Here is a 21,766-nt window from a genome sequence, read left to right as displayed (position 1 = left end):
TCAGACGTCGGACACGAGACGATGATTCCAAGTTGCCTCGACGAGAAACGTAACGTCATAGTTGTATCGAGTTGCGGATCGGGGGCCGATATTTAAGATGTACATACGCCGCACTCACGGCAAACCTCTCTAATTACCGCGTAATTATGAGCATCAACGCGGACGGCCGTTCCTCTTGGTAGCTTGTAACGCGACCAAGAACCACGATAGGGTCGTGTCGTAATCGTCAGGACTAGGGAGAGGTAGCCATGTCGCTGTCGCGGCTATTGTGCCAATTAAGGCGAATTTCTGTCGTTATTATTTTTCAATGGATTACACACGCGTCTCCCTGCATTTGCATTCGATGAATATTTCATTCGCCATGGGGCAGGATGTTTCGCGACACGGAAAACGACGGTTAATTAATCGAACGTGCAGGATAGATTCGACGTGTATACGAAAGTACTCGCTTAACGGAGCGCATTTACTAGATGGGAGATAAAGGCTGCGTGTTTTGGAAGCATCGATACGTCGCGGCATAAAAGAGTCAATTCTGAAATTGGGTTCAAGGTGCAACGTTGTTAACGAGCGAACAGCTGCAACTTTGCGGTGCCGACTCCACATCGAGGCAAATTCCCAAAAGGGCACCGTACGTACAATTTAGTTTAGAAATTGAGACGAGAAATCCTTTGTTTCGGCAACAGTCCTGCATGTAAACACTCTGCCATCATCTTTTCCTCTAATCAAAAGCTCATTAGTCAGCATACAGCATGCGTTCACGAGATCTGATCGCGACGAATCCGCCACCCGGGTGTCGTCTAGAGTCACGGTTATTTCTTTTTCTGCTCGCACGTAGCTTCGGTCTCGATTGCTCCCGGCCGAGGCGTTTCCCTGACGAATAAGTCGACTCCATTACCTCGCCGCGTGAAGCACTTACGTTCGCCCCCTGTCTCTCCTCGTCGCGCCGGATGCTTCCTCCCGCGGTGGCCACGGAGTCGCCTGGAAAACCATCCCCTCGGGCGTAAGGTCCGCGTACGCGTCCCTACGAGGCCGTTAATGGCCCCTCGTTCTCTCTTCTGGTCTACGTGCAACGAAATGTCGTCGCGCTACGACCCGTCGGACGTGTCTGCACAGTTTCACGGTAATTCCAACGAAAATACCGTAATAAGAAAAGACGTGCGAAAGTGTTGGTTGTCCAGGGCCTCGATTCAACGATCGTTCTTCCCGTGATACGCGACGGGTTATGATTTGAGTTTAATACGATGAGCGATCATACTTTGTATAAATTGGTTACCTTGAGAGAAAGTAGCGGGAGTTGGATTTGGATATCTGTACGAGAACCATGACTAGTTTAAGGTGTAAGTCACATTAGTAACCGGCTATTATTTATGATTACAGAAATATTTAGTAACTTCAAATACCTTATCTTCTCATGTGGTAACAGGTTTCGTAAAATTATTACAATAATGACGTCACAGTAGCGTCACCGGTCGTCAGAACTTTTTATTTCGGATTCCTTTGAATTTTATCCTACACACAAATCGAAGAAACGATATCCAATGTCTAGTACTACGCTGTTTGGTATTGTTCGATAGCTAGTGGCAGCATAAAATTTAATCAACAGAGTGGTTTCTTGCCAACAAGGGGATCGATAAATATAAATCTCTCTGCATGCACCGATACGTATAAGATCCAAATACTACACGCTATATACGTAAGTAACTACATTATTGCGTCCCGTAGGCCGGTCAAGCCTACCCACGGATCGCGTCGAATTAACTCGTCGTAAATTACGGCGCCATTTTCGAATTGCCACGGGCGAACGAGGCGGGAACCGGTGGATCTTGAGGAAGGGGTGCAAGATCAGGCGCGCGTGTCACAGAATGGAAAGCAATAAAAGAGGGGCCAAAGCTCTTTTATGCATCGAATGTGCGCCACGCGACCCCAACCCTTCTCCGATCATCCTCATCAATTTCAAATAATTTCTCTGTGTCTCGACCATCTTTTTCTTCTCCCCTCTAACAGCGTGTCTATCGATGTTGTGTTTTTCTTTTTTTACCCTCCTCCGGTGCATCTCGTTCGTTTGTCACGCCGCTGGAGTAGGGGCGAAAGAAACTAGCGACAGTTCAGCCCCATCGAATCACGCGCGATCGTCTCGTAAGCAATTATTCCATGATCCGTCAGTTTCGTCGCGGGATTAGGCGTTTCGAGGACGATTATCGACCGATGATGGATCGACCGACGCCTGAAAGCCGCGTACAGGGCATCGGGATCGTTTAATTGGATGGAACGCAGTTGGGACGGTTTCTGCACCCGTATAACGCTCGTTGCGCTTCGCGGAAACGGAGGGACAAGCGAGAGCGTTGCCAGAGTAGAAATCCAGATGAAACATCGTGGTTTCCTGGAAACCCTCGCTGGAGGAAACGATCTGGCTGGCCTTTATACCTCGAAATGATCCTGGCCACGCGGTGAACGCGTCCATGGATACTTGTTTCTTGTGCCTTGTTACCTGGTTCAATCAAGGAGATAATATGCAGGATTTTACCTCTGTACTCCGTGGGATCTTCTGCTTATTTAGCAACGGGTTGCGTTGAATATTATACAAGTCGTTTTCTTGATTATAATGTTTCCTCTTGTAAATAACTACGTCAACAGTCATTTGTCACTCGCTTCTACATGTATCGCGGAATTCACGAATCTTCAAGAACTCTCCCTTTGCGTTTAGCGAAGACTTCGAAGCGCATCAGAACGGGTCCTCCCGAAACCACATTCTCCAGAATTTCTTCTTGAAACGTCAACTTAATCGGGATTAATTAACACAAATTTCTTCGGTCCTAAGAAAACTAGCCAAAGACAAAACCGCCGACAATTAGACACCGACGATTATTTTTATCCTCGCAAGGTCGGAGTCGAGACGGTTTTCAAAGTCACCGGAGGCCACGTTAGCGGCGGGCGTCATGGAACCGGGGGTTGCAACCCTTTCGCGGGTGGAGCAAGTCTCATAATAAGAGAGAATGCTCGCAACCACCCTGTATGCTCGCAGGGGTCCGTTGGACAAGGCGGTTGCCATGGAGACGGAAGATCAAGTGGGCAGAGGGGCGGCGTGGCGGGTTGAGAGGGGCGGAGGGACACGGGGGTGGGTTGATTTCTTCATAACGGCCGCCATTATCGCGCCCTCCAACAGTGCTTTCCCTCCTTCTCCTCCTCCTCCTCATTATGTCCTGGGGCGGAAGGGAATATTCTTGTTTTAAAAATAATCGCCGCCAGCCGGCTCGCGAATGGCGCCGTTTGTAATTGGAAAAAGTCTCGGCTCACGTACAAGAACGCTGTTTCCAACGCGCATTTCTTCCCCTATCTGTCTCTCTTTCGTTCCCTTTCCCTCTTTTACTCTACGCTTTTCTCTTTCCTTCTACCCTTTCCTTCGTCTCGTCTGGCTGCTTCTCCCTCTTTTTCTCGAACTTTCCGGTTGCCGCGGATTAGGATTTTTCTCGCGGTAAAGGGGACGCTCGTTCGCCCGGTTATCTTGACGAACGGGGGATTCTGCAGCAAATGGAACCAGGACCTTCCTAAATTTTTATTTCCATGCATTATCTTAATACCGCACTGTTGGAACTCTCAAAGTTCGGAAATCGCCAATGAGATTAACGAGGAATAGCGTCCCAATGTTTGGTCGTTAGATCAATTTTGTCGAGGAGGAAGCTCGCCGAACAATCGGCTGTCGCTTGGCCACCAAAAAGAGACACGATCAAATCTGTTCGACTAGCTTTGAACGATCCAGCAGCGATTTCTCATCGCTATTCAGACCCGTTACGGCGGCACGATTCTCCCTGCTGTATTCACGTTGGAAACGTGGTTTCCATATCCAACGTCTCGGTGCATACGTATTACAAGATGGTTCTTAAAAATTGATGAGAGGGCCGGCACCACGCAAACTAGACGTATCCAGATCCCGCATCTGGTATTCATGGTGCTCCTTCGATGAGAGAACGACGAGCGGAAGGAGGATATTTGGCGTGACCCAGGCGTGAGAAGAAAAAAAAGCAACATATAACGTGAAGAAGCCGGGAAAACGCGTGTTCGCTGTGAATTCAGTGCGATTAGAATATATCGCGACGGGAATGGCCGAGTGCAATATCGTTCCCCGGAAACCGCAGCCTTGAAAGCCACCGTCCGCACGGTGGCGTAAGTGTGGGGAGTGTGGTTAAACTACCGCAAAGCAACGAAATGTCAGCATTAATATTTCAACCGTCTCTTGTGCGCCGGCCAACGGTCGACTCTATGCTTATTACACTTATTGTATCGTGGCGTGGTTTAAATATTAAAATCTCGTTTTCCTTGGACGGAGAAACGCGGACACGCCGGAAGACCGCATGGATTCAAGTCGATAGAGTCATCGAAACACGCCGGTTTTCATCGATAGACCCTTATTGAAGGATACTTGATTGGTTTTGTCCGAAAACATTTTACATGGAAATTAAGATGGTTGTTGTAATGATTAATATCTCAAGATTCCTTTCGCACTCCTTCTATATTCTATATACATTTAAATATTTTGTATAATGTTTATATTCAAATTGAAACACTATTTAAGGCAATAATATTGCATCGTATTATAACGAGGTCTTTTTAATTTTATTCAAACACTTTGCTAAATCCTTACTTGATACGATATATAAATTAATTAAATTAATTCTCATGGTATTCCATTTTAAAGGTCTACCCCAATAAAAATATCAAATCTGTACTTACAAGCTACTTTCATAAGATTTAATATAATTAAAGATTACTGACGATAAGACGCAGCAGCATCCGTGACTTGAGGATAAAATTACAACAATATTATTAACATCCATCGTACAATGCTTCAAGACGCCAAAGTAATAGTTACATATTTAATATCATTTTTCTCGATTAATATATCCAAAGCGAATAAAGCCTTCGATTATTATCTTACCCATCAATCGAACATGAATACAGTCATCGAAATGTGCTGTTCAACCCCAATCAACCCCATCGGGGATCAATCCACCGCGTATATCCTACAATCGATTCTGCCGTTACATTATTTCGCGGCGGCCGTTGACTGGACACAATCGAGCCGCTGTAATCGCGTTGTTTCGATAGTGCTTCTGGCCGCGAGCGTTCTTCGACAGCCGGTGGAAGTCCGTCGAGTTCACCTGTCCGCGGCTAGCTGTCGGCTAGCTGTACAGGTGTCTCGTCCACGTAACTCGAGTGAATGGGAATATGTACGTGCACGAGAGGTGGCACTCCGCGAGAGCCTCGCGCACGGCTGACCTTTATGAATACTAAGGGAGAAGGGGTTGCAGCCGCAGACACGCGATTCCAAGCCTGTCATAAGGCGATCCTGTCGAATTAATAAATGACCGGCTTGACTGTTATCCGTTTGTGGTGAATACGGATATCTGGATGAGCAAATGTCGAGCTCGGTGAATGCTCGAAATTTTCGATAAAAAATTCATGACTACGAGGGGTGGAAGATTGTGATTTTAGTATAAATAAAGGAATGAACAAGGAAATTGTATCATTCGTAAACCTTTCTTACTAAATTTTGACTTTATTATTTTATTAAATATTTAAAAATATATTTTTTTAATGATATCGATTTTTGTAAAATTGTTCATGATAACGGACCGAAATATTGCGGTATTCACTGGTTACAGGTTAATTTTCAAGTCTAAATAATTTTTCTTCTCATATTATTTTAAAGAGTATAGTATATAGTTCTTGTAAATGGTCAGACGTGTGTTTACGCAGTCGTAAACGACCTAGGAAAAGATGGTGGTAAGATGAACGTGTTTAGAACCCAATTCGACCATCGGACCTGTGAATACTGTATAGGTGCATGTGCAAAGGTAACAGCTTTATAACGCCCGGGAGACTTCCCACGAATGCCCTCGAATTTATCGAAGTTCGTTCCCTTTTAAACGTTTCAAAGGTTTCTGACGTTGATTAATCGTATCGAGAAATATTCTAATCCAACACAAGATCGTTCGATTTGCATGGTCACTGTAACTAAAAGTAACGATCGTCACGTTGATATTTATGGATCATAGCGATCGCTGATCAATTTGATTAACCTTTTCCTTTCGAATTGGCAAGGGACATTGCCTGGGGGCGCTCGTCGCGCTCTTTGTGACTAACGCGCCGTTGGAAAAAGTCGATGGACACGCGAACGAGGTCGTCGTTCATATTTAATGTAAGCGTGTGCCAGTTTCCAGTGGCAGTCCTTCGTTTAATAATGAAAATGCGCGCATCAAGGACCTCGCATTGTTCGTTTTCCAGACTTGCGCGCCGATGATCGTTAGACCGAGGCGCTCGCATTCCCGTTTCCTTTTTCAATCCGGTCACTCACGATTGTTTCAGTTCTTTGTAACTTATTCCAGCGATTACACTTGCTGTGATTATGTCCCCTTTTGTACTAATCTACGTTTTACCTGCTTCAGAAAATCCCAGAGAAACACACTTATTCTATCGAAACTCTATTAAATTTCAAGGGGTACGTATTATTATATCCACCAATAAAAATCAACAGGGTAATCTTCGGCCTGCTTTTGTATTTATATAATTACGAAGACTGATCCGTTTATACCCCACTGCACTATATTTGCAAAGCTTGTTCATATAAAAAGCTATGAGGCTGAGAGGCCCTCCAAATTAATTTTGAGCCAAACGATACTCAATGGCTTCGAGGATTAAGAAAAACAAACATTACAGAACATGTAGAATTTTCCTAGAAGCGGGAATTACTTCAACAACCTCCCTAAAACTCTACATCTTTACAAACAATTACCTTTTAATCTCATTCTTATTTCTCATACCCAATTTTTATAGGTTTCCTTATAATTTATATGTTCTTCCTGCGAACACCCTCTTGTCACGTGTCGCGCTTCGTATCGTTTCGAAATGTCCGGAATTAGGTTTATAGTTAAAACTCATCTATCGCTAAGTATCTTCTGATTTTTTGGTTTCTCTACAAGAATCCAAGCCTTATTTTCATGGTGCGATTTCATCTCGTCACGCATAGCCTTTTTCCGTAACTCTCTCTTTTCGGACTTCATCGCTTCGTTAAGATCCACCGGTAATTTTTTCGCCACGTACATCATCGGGCAACCATAAACATTGCTTCGTTTGATCGCACGTCTATCTTCCAATTGTCTCACGTTCTCGCCAACTACATGAGGTTGTTCCATAGTTTCATGTTCGTTCTCTGCACTTTCATACGTACGTACTTCCTCGTTCTGCGCATACATATCTTCGCGTTCGATATTTTTAGGCAAACTTAAGTTAACAATTTCCATAGATACTTATTCAGGCTTAAACATTACGTCGCGGCGTAATGTTTAATTCCAATATTACATTCCTCACGTATACGCGATACCCTTGTCCGTCGTCTAGATAGCCTACTAAGTATTCTTTTCTCGCTTTTTTATCCTGTTTCCTTCTCTTCTCCAGTATGTCTTCTGAAAATTCTAAACTTTTCTAAACCTGGCAGTTTCCCATACCACAGTCCATAGGGCGTTTTATTGTTCTGTCTCGTCGGCGCCGTCTCGTTAATGACATGCATTGCGGTGTTCATGGCTTCGGCCCATAAAACCAACGGTAGATTTGTTTCGAATAAAGCATCGACAGGCTCGCCTCTACTACCGTTCTATTTTCCCTCTCTGCGACGCCATTTTGTTCGGGAGTATGGGACGTTGATTGTATGTTTAAACCCCGTGCTTCTTAGAAAACTTGCAACTTTTTTATTTTGTAAATTCTTGCCCTCCATCGTTATGAATTTCTTTGGTTTTACGATTGAATTGATTTTCAAATTCTAGGCAAAAGGATTTTAGTTTTTCAATTATTTCTGACTTGTGTCGTAAGAAGTAAAATTTTTGAGAATTTTGAAAAGTCATCTTTAAATGTAAGAAGTTTCCTACATTTATATATTATACGTAAGAAGAAGAAGTATAAAGTTTCTCGCCTAATGACTCGACTTCCATAGGTCCACGTATATCCGTGTAAATTATTTCGCGGGGTTTAATTGCGCGCTTAACTTTCTCGTGAAAACTCGTCCCATGATGGTTCCCGTACACGCAATCTTCGCAGAAAAAGTTACTGTCATCTACAACTTTTATATTCAAATTCTTTAAAAATTTGCTAACTTGTCTGATGTTTTGGTGACTAAGCCGCTCGTGCCATAACTACAGCTAGTCCGCGTTTGACTCCGTTTTATTACCAAGATTTCAAACTGACGGTATAATAACTCGCATATCGATTTTATATAACTTTCCGATGTCGGAACCTCTAGCGATTACTTTCCGGTTCTGTAAAAATATGCATTATTTCACTTTCTTTAAAATACTGAAATATTCTTCCTCTTCAAATTTAACGGAATTTACATTTAACGGAATTTAACGGAAAATACATTTTTTTTCATACCTGGTACGTATAAAATATCGTGCATTGTACCTACTAACCATTTGACATTTACGACGGTTTCTACCTCGATATTTGCTTTGCCGCACGCATCCATAAAAGTACCATCGCCGACCTGTATCTTTACTGTTTTGTCGAATTTTTCAAAGACACTGAACCATTCTTGTCGTCCCGTCATGTCTTCCGATGCTCCTGAGTCGATTAACTAAATATTGTCGCTCACCGTTTGTGTCGTTGAAGTGCTTCCCTAGCAGACCAACTTTGCTGCGATCTTGATTTTGATTTTTGGACTGCCAGTTGTCTCTGCTGTTGTCCCTTTGATTGTTTCTAAAGCAATCCTTACTGGTGTGGTCTTTCCTTTTGCATATGAAGCATTTAAAGCATCTTTCTTTAGATGGCCAACCTCTTCACATTTAAAGCAGCTTGGTCCTTGCTTCTCGTATTCGCTTCTGCTTATCTGCTTTTGCTGTTCTCTTTTGTCGTTATTGTCTTTTATTACCAGTGCCACTGACACTTGCTGATCGTCATCGTTTTTCCATCTGAGCACTTCCATTATCAGCCTGATAGTGAACTTGTCTAAGGTTTTCTTCTCATCATCCACCGAATCCTACGCACTGTGAAACTGGTCAAACTTCTTTGGCAACGTTGTTAAAATACGTGTAATCAGCATTTTCTCGCCAATTTCGCTCCCAAGAACTTGCATCTTCGCTGACAGCTGCTCCAACTTTGACAAGTTGCGAGCAGCACTTTCAGGTTCTTCCCGCTTAAAATCGAAGAACTGCTTCTGGACCATACTTAGATTTTCATCCGACTTCATATCACGCACTGCATTCAGCTTCTTCCACATTTCACGTGCTGTTGTGCAACTCAAAAGTAAATCTTAAAAATAGATCTAGCGGTTTCCATTCTACCGCGGCGACAATCAGTTTTCTCGCAGTCTCATCTGCCTTTAAAAACCTTTTACGGGCAGTTTCTTTCTCCGTACTTTCGCCTGGATGACGCAGATTTCCTTCACACACGTTGATCATGTCGTCATCTTCCTCCAAAAGTATACGCATAACAAAGCGCCACTGTTCTTGCGCCAATTTTCTTTGCCACGCAGCTTCTCGATCTTCACACTCGTTGATTCCATTTTTGTTTTATTTTTTTTTCACACAACACTCTTACTCACTTTGCTTTGCACAATACTTTACCACTTTACTCACTTCGCGTTTCTACTACACAATTCACGGCTCTGGGTACATAACCCGTCAAGGTTTATCTCGGAATAGAGAGAGGAAATGCGTGGATGAATGTATAATAGAAATATATTTAAGTAAGTACAAATACAATGTATGCTAGTCCAGATTCGCACGCTAGCAGCGTCACTTTACAATTGAACTCCGAAGCCATGGACTTATGGGTATTTGTATAATTAGGAAGACTGGCCTGCCTATGCCCCACTACACCTTCTGCGCAAGACTTGTTCCTAGAAAAGGCCGTAAGGCCCTTCAAATTGATTTAGAGCTAAACAATATTCAACAATGGCTTCGAGAACTAAGAAAACTAAACATTAGAGAAGATGTAGAGTTTTCCTAAAAGTGAGAATCACTTCAACAGTAACCTGTGTTAATAGCTACATGGTTTTATTAACAATCACAATGACTACAACAAGTATTAACACACCATTATATTCGTAAGAGTATCTATACGTTACGTTAATTGATCATGTAGAAGCATATTAATTTTCGTATCATTCGTTAGTACCTTCATGCGACTACAAATATTTATTAAACAACATATTTTTACGACAAAAGAATGCTTTATATTGGAAAATAAGGGAATGTGCCGAAACTTTTTCTAGCATATACCGATTTCCGAACGTTCTATCGAAATTCTAAATGTCTTAAACTTCAAAGAGTGTAAGCTGTTATATTCACGAATCGTCGCAGAATTCGATGATGTTTCACATCAAGATACTTCGGTATCCCGAAGAAATTCAAGAAACACAAAAATCAGCAGGATACTCTTCACCCTATTGCTTCGATATGTCATCGTTAGAGCCTGCGTTATTTTCGAGGCCGTGGGTCGCGTAGATCCGACCGTATTTGCGCTGGGTTATCCGGCGGGCGTCGCCGTATTGAAATGTCGCGTGTGTTGAGGAACGAAACGGTAGCAGAGGAAAGGTGGGATTATCTGAATACAGTCGTTTTCGGGGGTGAGTTGCGAGTCTCTGGGGGGTAGTAGGTGGCCGGCCAAGGCCTCTTCGGAACTATCCTTGCCTCCCTCGTGATCTATAGCGGTCATCTACTCTGCGAATTACCACCATCTTCTTTCCACTGATCCTCTATATACGACTTAGAATAGATTATTTGAATATCGATCGATGATTCGCCCTATTTCTAAGAATAGCTCGAGGGGACAGTCGTCTGACCATGTGTTGCCATGATTGGTTGTGTTTTAGCATAATTCGACTGATTGATAACAGCTCCACTCCCGATACTATGTCTGGGATCGTATTTACGCGCTCCCCGATTTAATCAGCCCCGATGTGGGGGTACTGAGCGAATCTATGTCGAAATTATAGGGGTTAGAGAAGATGAACTCGTGCGTCAAGAAGACTCGAAGAAATTGTGGTGAGATCCAGCGGCTGATTAGCGAACTGACGTTCTTCGAGTCTCGTGAACCAGATGACGTTTGGCAAGACATCCAGCTAAGTTTTGAATAAAATTTGGGTAACTGAATTCCTCAAACTATGAATAACAATGAAGCCTTGTTCCGATAACTAAAGCTATTAGCATTTAAACGACTTTATGTCGGCAAATTCGCGCTAGTAAAATGATTTCAAGTTATCGTCTAATCTGTACGAATCTTTCGGATAAACGATATTCGTCGAATAAATACCAAGGTCGAGTTAAATGTAAAAATCGAGACTCTCCTCGCAATTAGCAATAGCGATAAAAATTTCAAACGAGTAAGTAACGTCCAGTCCCAGGCTGGGACTTCTGACTCACAAAAGATCAGGAGGACGCGTCGTTTGTTAATTGTCGCGAGGATCTTTATGGGCAGATATCGCCGGTCGGGACAGGGCATCAGCTAACGCTCCCTACTCGCGGAAATTCTTTTTGAAATCGCATCTATCATTTTTACGAGAAAAAGGCAAAGTTTCCCCGGCGGCTTTATAACGCGACGTCACTAACGAGGCCCCGTTGCACTTTTTGTTGCAGCCAGCGACGCGCTCGGCCGAATCGATAAGGAGCCAGCCTCGCCGGAATCCATACAAGGTGAGTTTGCACAGAGTTTCATCGTCCGTCTGTCGTCCGCCTTAACCTCTTCTTCCTCTCTCCTTCTCTCTTCCTCTCTGTTCCTCCATCCAGCGTTCTCTTTTCCGTACGAACCACCTTCGTCCTCTCCCCCTCTCCCCGTCGTCCAATCGCGATACGATTAACGTACCGAAGGGTTTAACCTTCGCCGATGGCAGGAACATAAATTTCACAAACGAATAATACGACACGGCGGAGTCTGAGCGAAAGGCTCAAGTATCGGCATTATAAATCCGCGTCGTTATTTCTTAGCCAGCTTTTTGCCCGGCACGACCGATCGGGCCGGGGCAACATCGTTTAATTGCAACGATCAGGCTTTTACATTGTGCGCCCCTTGCGGGCCGATGCGCCCGTGTACTCACAGAAAATCCGCCTCTGGAAAGGAAACCGGGGACACCGCTGATTGAGAAATTTTCAGAGACGACAAAGAAATGGAACGAGCCGCCGCCAGCGTCGCCGCGGACACGGACATTTTATTAATCGACCGACCGTGGAACGGGATCGGGCCCAATCGCGAAACCAGTCGTTCGAAAAGGATTCATCATCGTCCCGTGTCTCGTATCTTCTTCGTCGTTCCGCTTCGTGTCATATGGCCGACTGTGTATCATACGATATACATATTTTACATTTTATCTGTTAGCAAATTCCGAAGTAGGGTTTGTTAAATACATGTAATTCTAGTTCGACTTATCGATCGAAATATTCTCAAATGAAGAAAATACCTTAACTAAAGAGAAGAGTGTTATGGCATCCAAAATTTTGAATCGCAAGTTAAAGTAAATCGAATTCGAAATAACCCATTTCGAATTTTACCAGAAATTGGCAGAAAATTTAATGATCGATTTATCGTACTATCTGAATTTGTAGTACCTTATCGCATCTTGAAAGGTCCTTTCGTAAAATTCAAAATCGGTTGCCTTTCGCGGAAGAATCACGCAACGTCCAAAAATTCCATCGTCACTCTCATTTATAGAAATAGAACGTTGTCGACGCTGCATCCTAAGGCTAATCCTTTTCCACGTAAAATATGTCGTAAAACCAATTACACTCTCTCGCTTACCGCCTACCAGAGGCAGCACAGTGGTTTTGTCATTTGCCTGGAAGAATTCTTTCGTGGCCTTTTAACTTGGAGCATTATCCGACAACCTTGGCTCGTTCTTCGGTCCAAGGATTCCTGGTCCGGCTCGTAAAAAGGGTAGAATTCTCCCTAAAACGAACGAAGACGTCGTCGAAACCCTAAAGCTTGGCGAGATTTTTTCGGTAAAAATTCGACAACCGATTGAAAGAACGTTTTTCAAAGGTTTTATCGCCTCGTCGAAAGACGATGGATGTTTGAAGCGGCGGCGTTTCTTCTCACGCGACAGCGGAAAGGGAATCGAGGATTCCAGCGGATAATTTAGGCTCGCGTGAGAGGCATCCCCCTGTTTCTGCGTGTGCATTTCTGCTGACCGTCGATGTTCGCCTGGAAAACGCAGCTCGTCGGGGCTGTCACGTGTCGCGAAGTATAACACGTCGAGGATCGCGCCTTCAGAGAACGTAGCCGGTAATAACAGAGCCGGATCTTTAACGAGCCGGATCAGCGGCACGTTTCGCGCCCCTTTCGATGTACATTACGATCGGTCTGTCTTTGGGATGTCAAAGAAGCTCAGACATCGACGATGACGGTATCTTATTCGAACCGAGACGAATCTTGTCCTGAAACAATCATACCCGTCGGAATGACTTGAGAAGATTTCAAAGTCTTTCAATTATCTTGAAATTGTTAAAAATATGCAAATGTTATACATAATAGGAGATCGCGTTCGTGTAAGTGAATTCAGTCAACAGATGGTAGCTTAATTTAGTTATTTCTCTCGTAGACGGTCTCAGAGTTCTTGAAATCAGAAAAATGTATACTTTAATTTTGCAAAATTTCGTTGATGTAAAAATCGAGTCAGTTCCTGCTGGTCTCCCCCCTGCACCCCTGTTTATGAAACTAAAGAAGAAAAATAGTAATATACAGATCGGGCAACTTCGTTCAGTTCCTCGGAACACTTCGCATCTCGTCGAAAGCGCTCGTCAGTCCCCAGTGAAAAATAAGCATCAAGAACTGCGGATGTTAACAAAGCTTTGGAAGAGACGCAAAAAATCAGCCCGGTTGTCCCGGACTCTCGGAAACGCTGAACCGGTCGTTACGAGCGAAAGAAGATTTCGAAGATCCTGCGAAGAGGGCCGCGAGTTCGGCACAATTCGTCCCCTGTATTTGTCTAGCGGAAGGAGACGAAAATCGAAAAAGAACGAGAGAAGGAACGACGAGGGACACCATTGGCAACCTGTGTTTTACTTTATAGCATTTAGCCCCGATTGTTTGTCTTATTGCTATTAGCCTCCTTCAATTAGCAATTGTATCTTTAATGTCGATTCCGTGAATCGGTTTCGACCACGAAGAGCGGCCTCGGCCAACCTTGGTCGCTCGAGGGGAACCAGTAGGAGGAAATCGGGCGTCGAAGAGGGGATTCGAGTGGCAAGGTGGGAGAAGGGAACCACGGTTAGAGGGGGCATGTCATTAGGAGTCATTAATATCACGGACCTCTGTAATTTGACACACTTCCGATCGCCTAGCGCCACCACCGCCGCTCGCTCCATTTTTCTTCCTTCTCTTCTCCTTAAACCTGTCTATACACTTCCATCCACCCTTTGCTCTCGTTCGCTCCATCGTTCGTTCGTCTTTTGTTTGATTTCCTTCTACCGTGATCTCTTGGTTGGTGATCTCTTCGTCTTGAAGACTCTGATAAAGATCTTCGTGGGACCACCAAAGGGGTGAATCGAGAAGAAAAGATGTACGAGAATTTTCTCGATCTCTATCTATGGAAAACGCGATTTATAGCAGCGGCATGGGACGATGAAGTTAGACGGGTAGAAGGCCACGTGACGTGCTTCTTAATTTTCAACCGCGAAGCTTTTTGCGTCGTGCAGGCGTGACGCAGCACGGGTACGTTAATTAACGTGTTCTCGTGTCCTCGGTAACGAATCGTCGATAATTAACTCGGTCGGGATCAAGCTGCGCAACAGTGGAAGATCTCTCTAATCGTGGACGACTACACGCAGATCGAAATTGCGAAATCGGCCTAAGAAAGAAACTGGAGGTATCATTCGGAATGCAAGTAGCTGCGATCGATATGATCCACGGATGCTAATCGAATCACTAATCGTTTATTCCTGCGTCGTACAGGCACACCTGTTCGACCGATATGGTCAGACCAGAGATTCTTTTAACGCGGGCTTCATGGAGATCTTTCGAACGGAGAACGGCCAAGTCCCTCATCATACTTTGTAATGTAAACTCTCGACGATATTTTCTCCGTTCTTTGTCTTTTTTCCCCCTTCGACTGCCACTCCTGTCTTTTCTTCGTTCTCTCATCGTGGTTTTAATCAAGGAAACTACGTTACGTCGAGATTATTGAAAAAAAATCGTCACTCTATGCCCCTGTTCGACTTGGACCTTGAGAAACGATCCAAAAGGCAGGAACGAGTGTTGGTACTATAATAGATGATTATCTGAAAGTTCTTTCGCTCTAGTCCCCAGGTCAAGGCGTAATTTATGGGCTGATTCTCTACCACCTGTCGATCGTTATCCGGTTGCTTCGATATCGCTATTGTTTCTCCCGGTATACACCTCCGCGGGTGTTTGTCCGGTTGGTTTATTCAATTACGAGCAGAGTAACAGCCTGATCTGAAACTATACATTCCCTGGATCGGTGTCGTTCAACCTTCCCCTATTCTACGTCATATTGAATTCATGAATCCTATTTCCATAAAATCCTCATATTCTACGTTATGAAATACCGATCTCGTCGTTCGTAGACTTCGATCAAATTGTGATCGTCGCTTGGTCTTAGCCTTTTCAGGATCGAATTTTTCTTAAGCCGTGGCAAAGTATTGCTAATAGAACGACATGTTTTCAACTTTATATCAAAAATATTCTTCAAGCATAAAAATCCTCTGTTGAAACGAGATGGCAATTGAGTCACGAAGAGTCGACGACTGTCGCAGATGTGACATCCTTTAACTTCACGTTAAATCCTAACCTAACTCAACCTACCGTATTCCTTCGAGATTCCTAAGAACCAGCATGCAAATGGTATCCAGCAAGCGACTCTATTCTCAGAATTGGAGCAACGTGCGTGTTTTTCAATGCGTCGATTCCGCGGAATGGATAGATTCAGTATCGCGGCGGGATCGACGAGGATGGAAATGGTGATCGGTCGGCGGAACGGGGAAGATCGGTTTCGCTTGGAATGCAAACGAGTCGCAACGATATAGACTCGCACGACATAGTGGCGAGTGGTCCGGTCGCACGGCCGCGAGGACGATAATACGTCTTCCTGGTGATTTTGTTATTCAAATCGGCAGTCGAGGACCGTGGTGACCGTGGAAAACCGCTATTGAATGCCGAAACGGCTTCCCGACCCTCCCGCAAGAACCTTCCATTCACGCCCGCCAATCCAGAACGTCCGGTTCTTGCGTGGCCGGGTGTCCCTGGAAAAGCCGCTAGCTTACAAGCAAAAAGCTTTACCGCGTATCGTTCGATTCCCGTTAAGCTCCGACCGAGCTCTCACGTCTATCATTCGATTACTCAAGACGCGACTTTCGTGGATTCGCGCGGAGAGAAAATTTTGCCGATTTTCCTGTTACCGGAACAAATGGGAAAGTGGTTGGACACTTAATCGTCGATTAGCCTTAGGTTTCGATGGTTTACGTTTAACCCTGCTATAGGACCTTCGGATTTTTATATTCCAATTACCAAACGAAAACTTTTCTAGATGACGCGTGTTTTTCGTATTTTCCAGTTCGAACTTCGCGAAGATGTCACTTAACGTTAAAGGAATATAATTGGGAGAAATTGAACGGGAGAACGTAACACAATTAAGGATATCTGAAAATACACAAATTGATTTAAGAATTGTTGACGCGATTACATGTATCAATTGATTTATTTAGGAATTAGGGAATGTGCAGGTGGATTCGTAAGTCGAGGCAGTCGAGTATACAGGTTGATTCATAAATTATAGATAAACATATTCATTCGTGTGGTTCATAAATTGTAGCTAATACGATATATTGCCATTACCGCCTAATGACAAAATTCGCAATCACTTAATTGCCAACCTAATAATATAAGTACATGTAACTGTGTACTAGATATAACATATTGAATCGTAAATTGTGAAGCTGTGTAAGCGTACAGTTAGATTCATAAATTGTATATACAATTAACAACAAACGTTTATTCGTAAATTATAGACACACCTATAGAGTAACACCGAAGATAAAAAAAAATTTGATATACAAAATGACGACTCAAGTTAGACTCAAGGTACTGGACACTAACAAATCATTTACCTGTTCTTCTAATAAACAATATATAAACAAAAAATAAATTTGTAAGAAACGTCATATTTCATATATTTTATTATAAATTTACTCAGACTGCAGGAGAAAAATTTACTCGATTCTACACATATCCAGGAAACTCGAACGTCGAACGTCTCGACTTTTCTCAATTATCGACGATAGACTCATTCCTGCGTGCGTTTTTCCGAGAACGTCGGCCGGCCCGTTCGAGGCGATACGACGACAAAAAACCAGAACTACGGGAACGGGAACGTTCGCAGCCCGTTAACAAGCGTTTCCACCAGAAGCAGAGCAGCGCACTTTGTTATTCGGATCGATGGTGACGAGGCGGACTGGTTTTGAATGTTGACGAGAGCGATTCACGCGCCCTGCCTGCCGGAGCAAATTCAAATTCCATGCCGCGGCTTTTCCGGGGATTTTCAGATTTTTATCGTCCTCTCTTCAGCAGCTCCACCATCGAACGTCCCGTACACGGAATATGCTGATCCGATCGACTGCTGACCGCAGTCTTCGCCCCTTTTATTTGCACACTCTATTCGCGGGTAGATGAGGAACGTTCGCTTCTTCTTTCCTGGTTTGATCCATAGCAGACTCTCTACGAGTCTTTGAATATATATTGGAAAGTTGAGAAGAGAAAAACTCATCTTTGATATGAAATTAATTCTTCGATATTATTTTTTCGTTCAAGTACTAATACTTTTTCTATTCCGAAACACGTCTATTTCTAAATATCGGCAGTTCATGAAATTGAGGAGATGGACGCAAACGCTCTTTCGTTCTAGTAGAAAAATTGAAGATGGGCGGAAAAGAATAAAGTTATCATTGTGACTTTTATATTCGAAAACCGAGCCTTCACATTTTGAAATAGTTCAACAAAATTATTTTACGTAGAAAATAATTCTCTTAGATGCGCAGCGAAAATAATTCCAACCGATAGAATAAAAGAAAAATACCTCTCTGGACAAGCTATAAACAATGATCATGAGTAAAGTATAAAACAGTTTAGCTCCAAATTTTTACCATTAAGGATAGCTTAATCGACACCACTCGCATCGCATAATTTCCTTCCCTTTTAACGATAGACGCGATTATCCGTAATTCTCCTATGCGGAATTAATCACCAGAAGCATATTAGAATCCACGATTTCTTGCCGAAGAACGGCGTGACCATTGTCGATGGAAAAAACATCGAAACTGCATTCGCTCAGCTTGCACGCGAGCTAGTCGCGCGTGCAGAAGACACTGTGCGGGCCGGCAAATCGCGTAAGAGGAAATGAAAACGAGTATAGCGAGTGTTTCTCGGAATGATGGAGGCAACGAGCGGGAGCGAAGAAAACGAGAAACATCGAGGGAACGGTCCAACTCGGAACGAGCTCGAAGACGTTTTCTTTCTTCGACATATTTCTCACGGGCTCGAGGACGACTTCCGTGTCTTTTTCTTTCATACTTCTCCCTCTCTTTGCTTTAATAAGGGATGCTTCGGATCTGACCGATTTCAATAGAATGTAACGTTCTATACGTATAATAAACATAGTCGTGGCTTTAGTCGCAGATCATCAGTCAATTGTGAACAAAAATTTACTTTTCAAATTTAAGAAAGGTGGCATACTGTAGCAACAAGCGTAAAGGATTTTTAAACCTTGTTCGATGAAAGAAAATTAAGTTGTATTCTATGAAAGAAAATTAATTCATCCTCGCCCACGAAGCTTCGTACGATTCAATTCGATTCGAGCTCGAAAAGAAGACAAAGAAATTAAAAAGGACAGTACGGAGGGACTATTTATGAAAATGGCATCGAATTGAGCGGTGGGTGTCGGCGCCATTGTTGCTCGTTTCGCGACGAAGAGAGCAAGAAGGAGACTAGCAATTAGCAATTAAACCAATAAGTGTGCAATTGGTGATTCCATTAATGGGACGAACCGTTCCCACAGAAGGCGAACGCCGTTTTTCGCCGTTCGTCGCTCTGTCGACAGTTCCTCTCGCGCCATGATCTCCAATTGCTTCGAGAACGTATAATTAGTAGACGTAGAACGAGCTGGCTGCCGACCCCATCCTTCTTATTCTTCTTTTCGATCCCCTGACACGATAGCGTTACCGAGAAACCGCGAATTAGAGTGAACAATTTGCGAGAGATCTATTCGTTGGCTGGTAAATGGGGTCGAAATTATTCGTACCTTAAAAACGTGGATACTTTCGAGAAAAGATCGTCGAGATGGGAAAACCTTGCAGTTGCGTAAAGTAATTAGAAATGTACAGAGAGTCCTGTAGGAAGCTTCGAGCGAACGTTGAGGAGAATATCGATGGCGCACGTTTAATAAATTCGTGTCCAAGTGTGGGCGATCGAATGGACTGCTGATAGTTGCACGATGTCCCACGCGTCGATTCTACATTAATTAAACGATCAATATTTATTAAGCTTATTACGGGATCCGGCGGCACAAGCGTGGTATTAATTCGATTCCGCATCCACGGTGGGGCCCGTATTTCGCTTAATAGGCGCCATATTGTTCCTGACGACGCAATAAATATGGACGTGGCCAAATGAAGACAATAAATTGTCAAACGCCCCCGCTGTCAGTTGCCTCCCGTTCTTTCATTCTCTTTATGCTTCCTTCTCTTTAATTTTCTGCCTTTTTCTTTCCTAATAACGATTCCGTTGACGTTCGCCAGAGTGTTAAAAAAATCATCGACTTTTTCCTTTCTTTTTTCGTCTGTAGTCGTATGAAAGGTAGTCAGAACTAATTCGACACGATGCTCTAATTATTCTTTAATTATTTAATCGCTTGCAAGTGAGATTAATTCGATCGTCGATAAAATCAAGAATGTTAAAAAGTCATTTCTTCCTGTTTCTTTATGCTTCCATTATGAAGGTATGCTCACGTTGTTTCAATCATTCTTGTCCGTAACCCCTGCCGTCTCGTTTCCGGTTCTACTTCCTGATGGCTTATTATAATCAATTAGCGACCGGCTATCTACCATCGACTGAAACGTTGTATTCCAGGGGTGCAACCCTCCTGATTTTTTATACACCAGCCTACGAAGGCTTCGAGGGGGTGGCTCTGCAACAGGCTGATGAGTAGTCAGATCCTTTCGGCGCTTTTTTTCAACCTCGAACCCCAATCGTTAGTTACGATACACCAAGAATATACAATTGTTGTTTCTTATATTTAAAAGAAAATGTATTCTTACGATACAAAATGTTCTGTGTCCTTCGGTAGTTGATTCGATCCGTTTGTTCAGTTAAAGGAAGAGCAGACTTATCGTGGAACAGGCAAGAGACAGAGAAAGTCGACTATATCGTTCTCCTCGCTCCCTTTCTCGAAGATCTTTTACGCTTCTGCAGAAACCCGATAGCCGCGTCAGCCATTAAGCCAGAACTGTGAAGGGCAGGGCAGAAGGGTGAGAGAGAGAGAGAGAGAGAGAGAGAGAGAGAGAGAAAGAGAGAAAGAGGAGGATCTCTTGCGCACACGTCGGCGAGGAAAAAGGGTGTCGATGTAGGGGAAGATGGTGTTCGGAAAAGAAGGGGACATGAAATCTTTTTAACACACGAATAACTAAAGATATTTCGCAGCATTCTTAAGACCGAACTAAATTAGATCACTCCAATAATTAATTCATTTCATTCAACGTACACTACGTTACTTTGGTAGGCGACAAGTTTTCCAAAGTGGAACTTTTTTAAACACACGAAGCAATTTAAATTAAAAAAAAATGAATTCCATTAATTCCATACGTCTTTCAACAATATTTCTGTTACCCACCAAAATTATCATGAAACAAATGCAAATTTTTATTCTTTGAATATCTTTGCATTATAATTCATGCAGGCGTTTTAAACATTAAAGCTGTAAACTCTCGTTAAATAGTCATAGAATTTCGGTTGTCCATGCGTAGCAACACGTGACCTAGAGGACAATTCGAGCCACGTTGTTAGTTTGCCTAGGAGTACCAACATCGTTAAGATATACATAACGTAATAATAAACCAACTCCGGGCAAAACAATATCGCCGCTACGTGAACCGTCAAACAAAAGCGAATGGAAACTTTCCGGTACCCCTCGACCAGTATAAATAAACGAACACGATCGTAAGGTGACCGCTTTCTCAGTCTCAGTCTCGAGCGATTTTATCAGCGATCAATACACAGTCTTTAGCGAATCGGTTAATACCGAGCGTCTTAGCGAACATTCTTTTAACGACCCATATCGAGTAATCTACGGTTGACTCTGTATTTATAATTATTTTGAAATGTATTTGACGGTTCCAACATCGGGTAATCCCGTCATTTAAACTACCACACGACCAACCATCCTCTACACATGGAAAGATTAAATTTATACAATCATGTAGAAAATTACAACAGTTCCCCAATTAATTATTATTCATATACAAAACCATAGTATAATTCATTTGTTTGAAAGGAATAAGAGTTCCACTAAACAATAGTTGTACCAAAACGAAGCTTCTGGCGGAGGTGTTTCTCGTTCGAGAAGGATCAGAACAACCGGATCGTTTCTTCCCTCGAAACAGTCGACGAGAGGCGATCCCGGTGCTATGTAATTGTCATTTCGCGGAGGAAACGGTGGCCGTGTCTAGACGACGGTGATTGTAGCAAAAGGACAAAGAGCGACGCGGCCAGGTAAACGGCTCGG

General features: G+C 43.2%; 1 protein-coding gene across 3 annotated transcripts in view; it reads left to right on the top strand.

The window, feature by feature from the left end:
- Positions 1–21,766, top strand: part of LOC138181616 (POU domain, class 2, transcription factor 2) — a 126,379-nt gene that overhangs the window by 85,043 nt on the left and 19,570 nt on the right. For all 3 annotated transcript variants that reach the window (XM_069116599.1, XM_069116598.1, XM_069116601.1), the window contains one exon: positions 11,625–11,681. In XM_069116599.1, the coding sequence (XP_068972700.1) occupies positions 11,625–11,681 (57 nt within the window). The remainder of the gene's footprint in view (positions 1–11,624; positions 11,682–21,766) is intronic.

Source organism: Bombus flavifrons, chromosome 7 (assembly GCF_040668555.2).
Source record: "Bombus flavifrons isolate JBK064 chromosome 7, iyBomFlav1_principal, whole genome shotgun sequence".
In the NCBI taxonomy this organism is placed as follows: Eukaryota; Metazoa; Arthropoda; class Insecta; order Hymenoptera; family Apidae; genus Bombus; species Bombus flavifrons.
The sequence above is the reverse complement of the archived record's forward strand: the minus strand, read 5'-3'. Positions and strand labels throughout refer to the sequence as shown.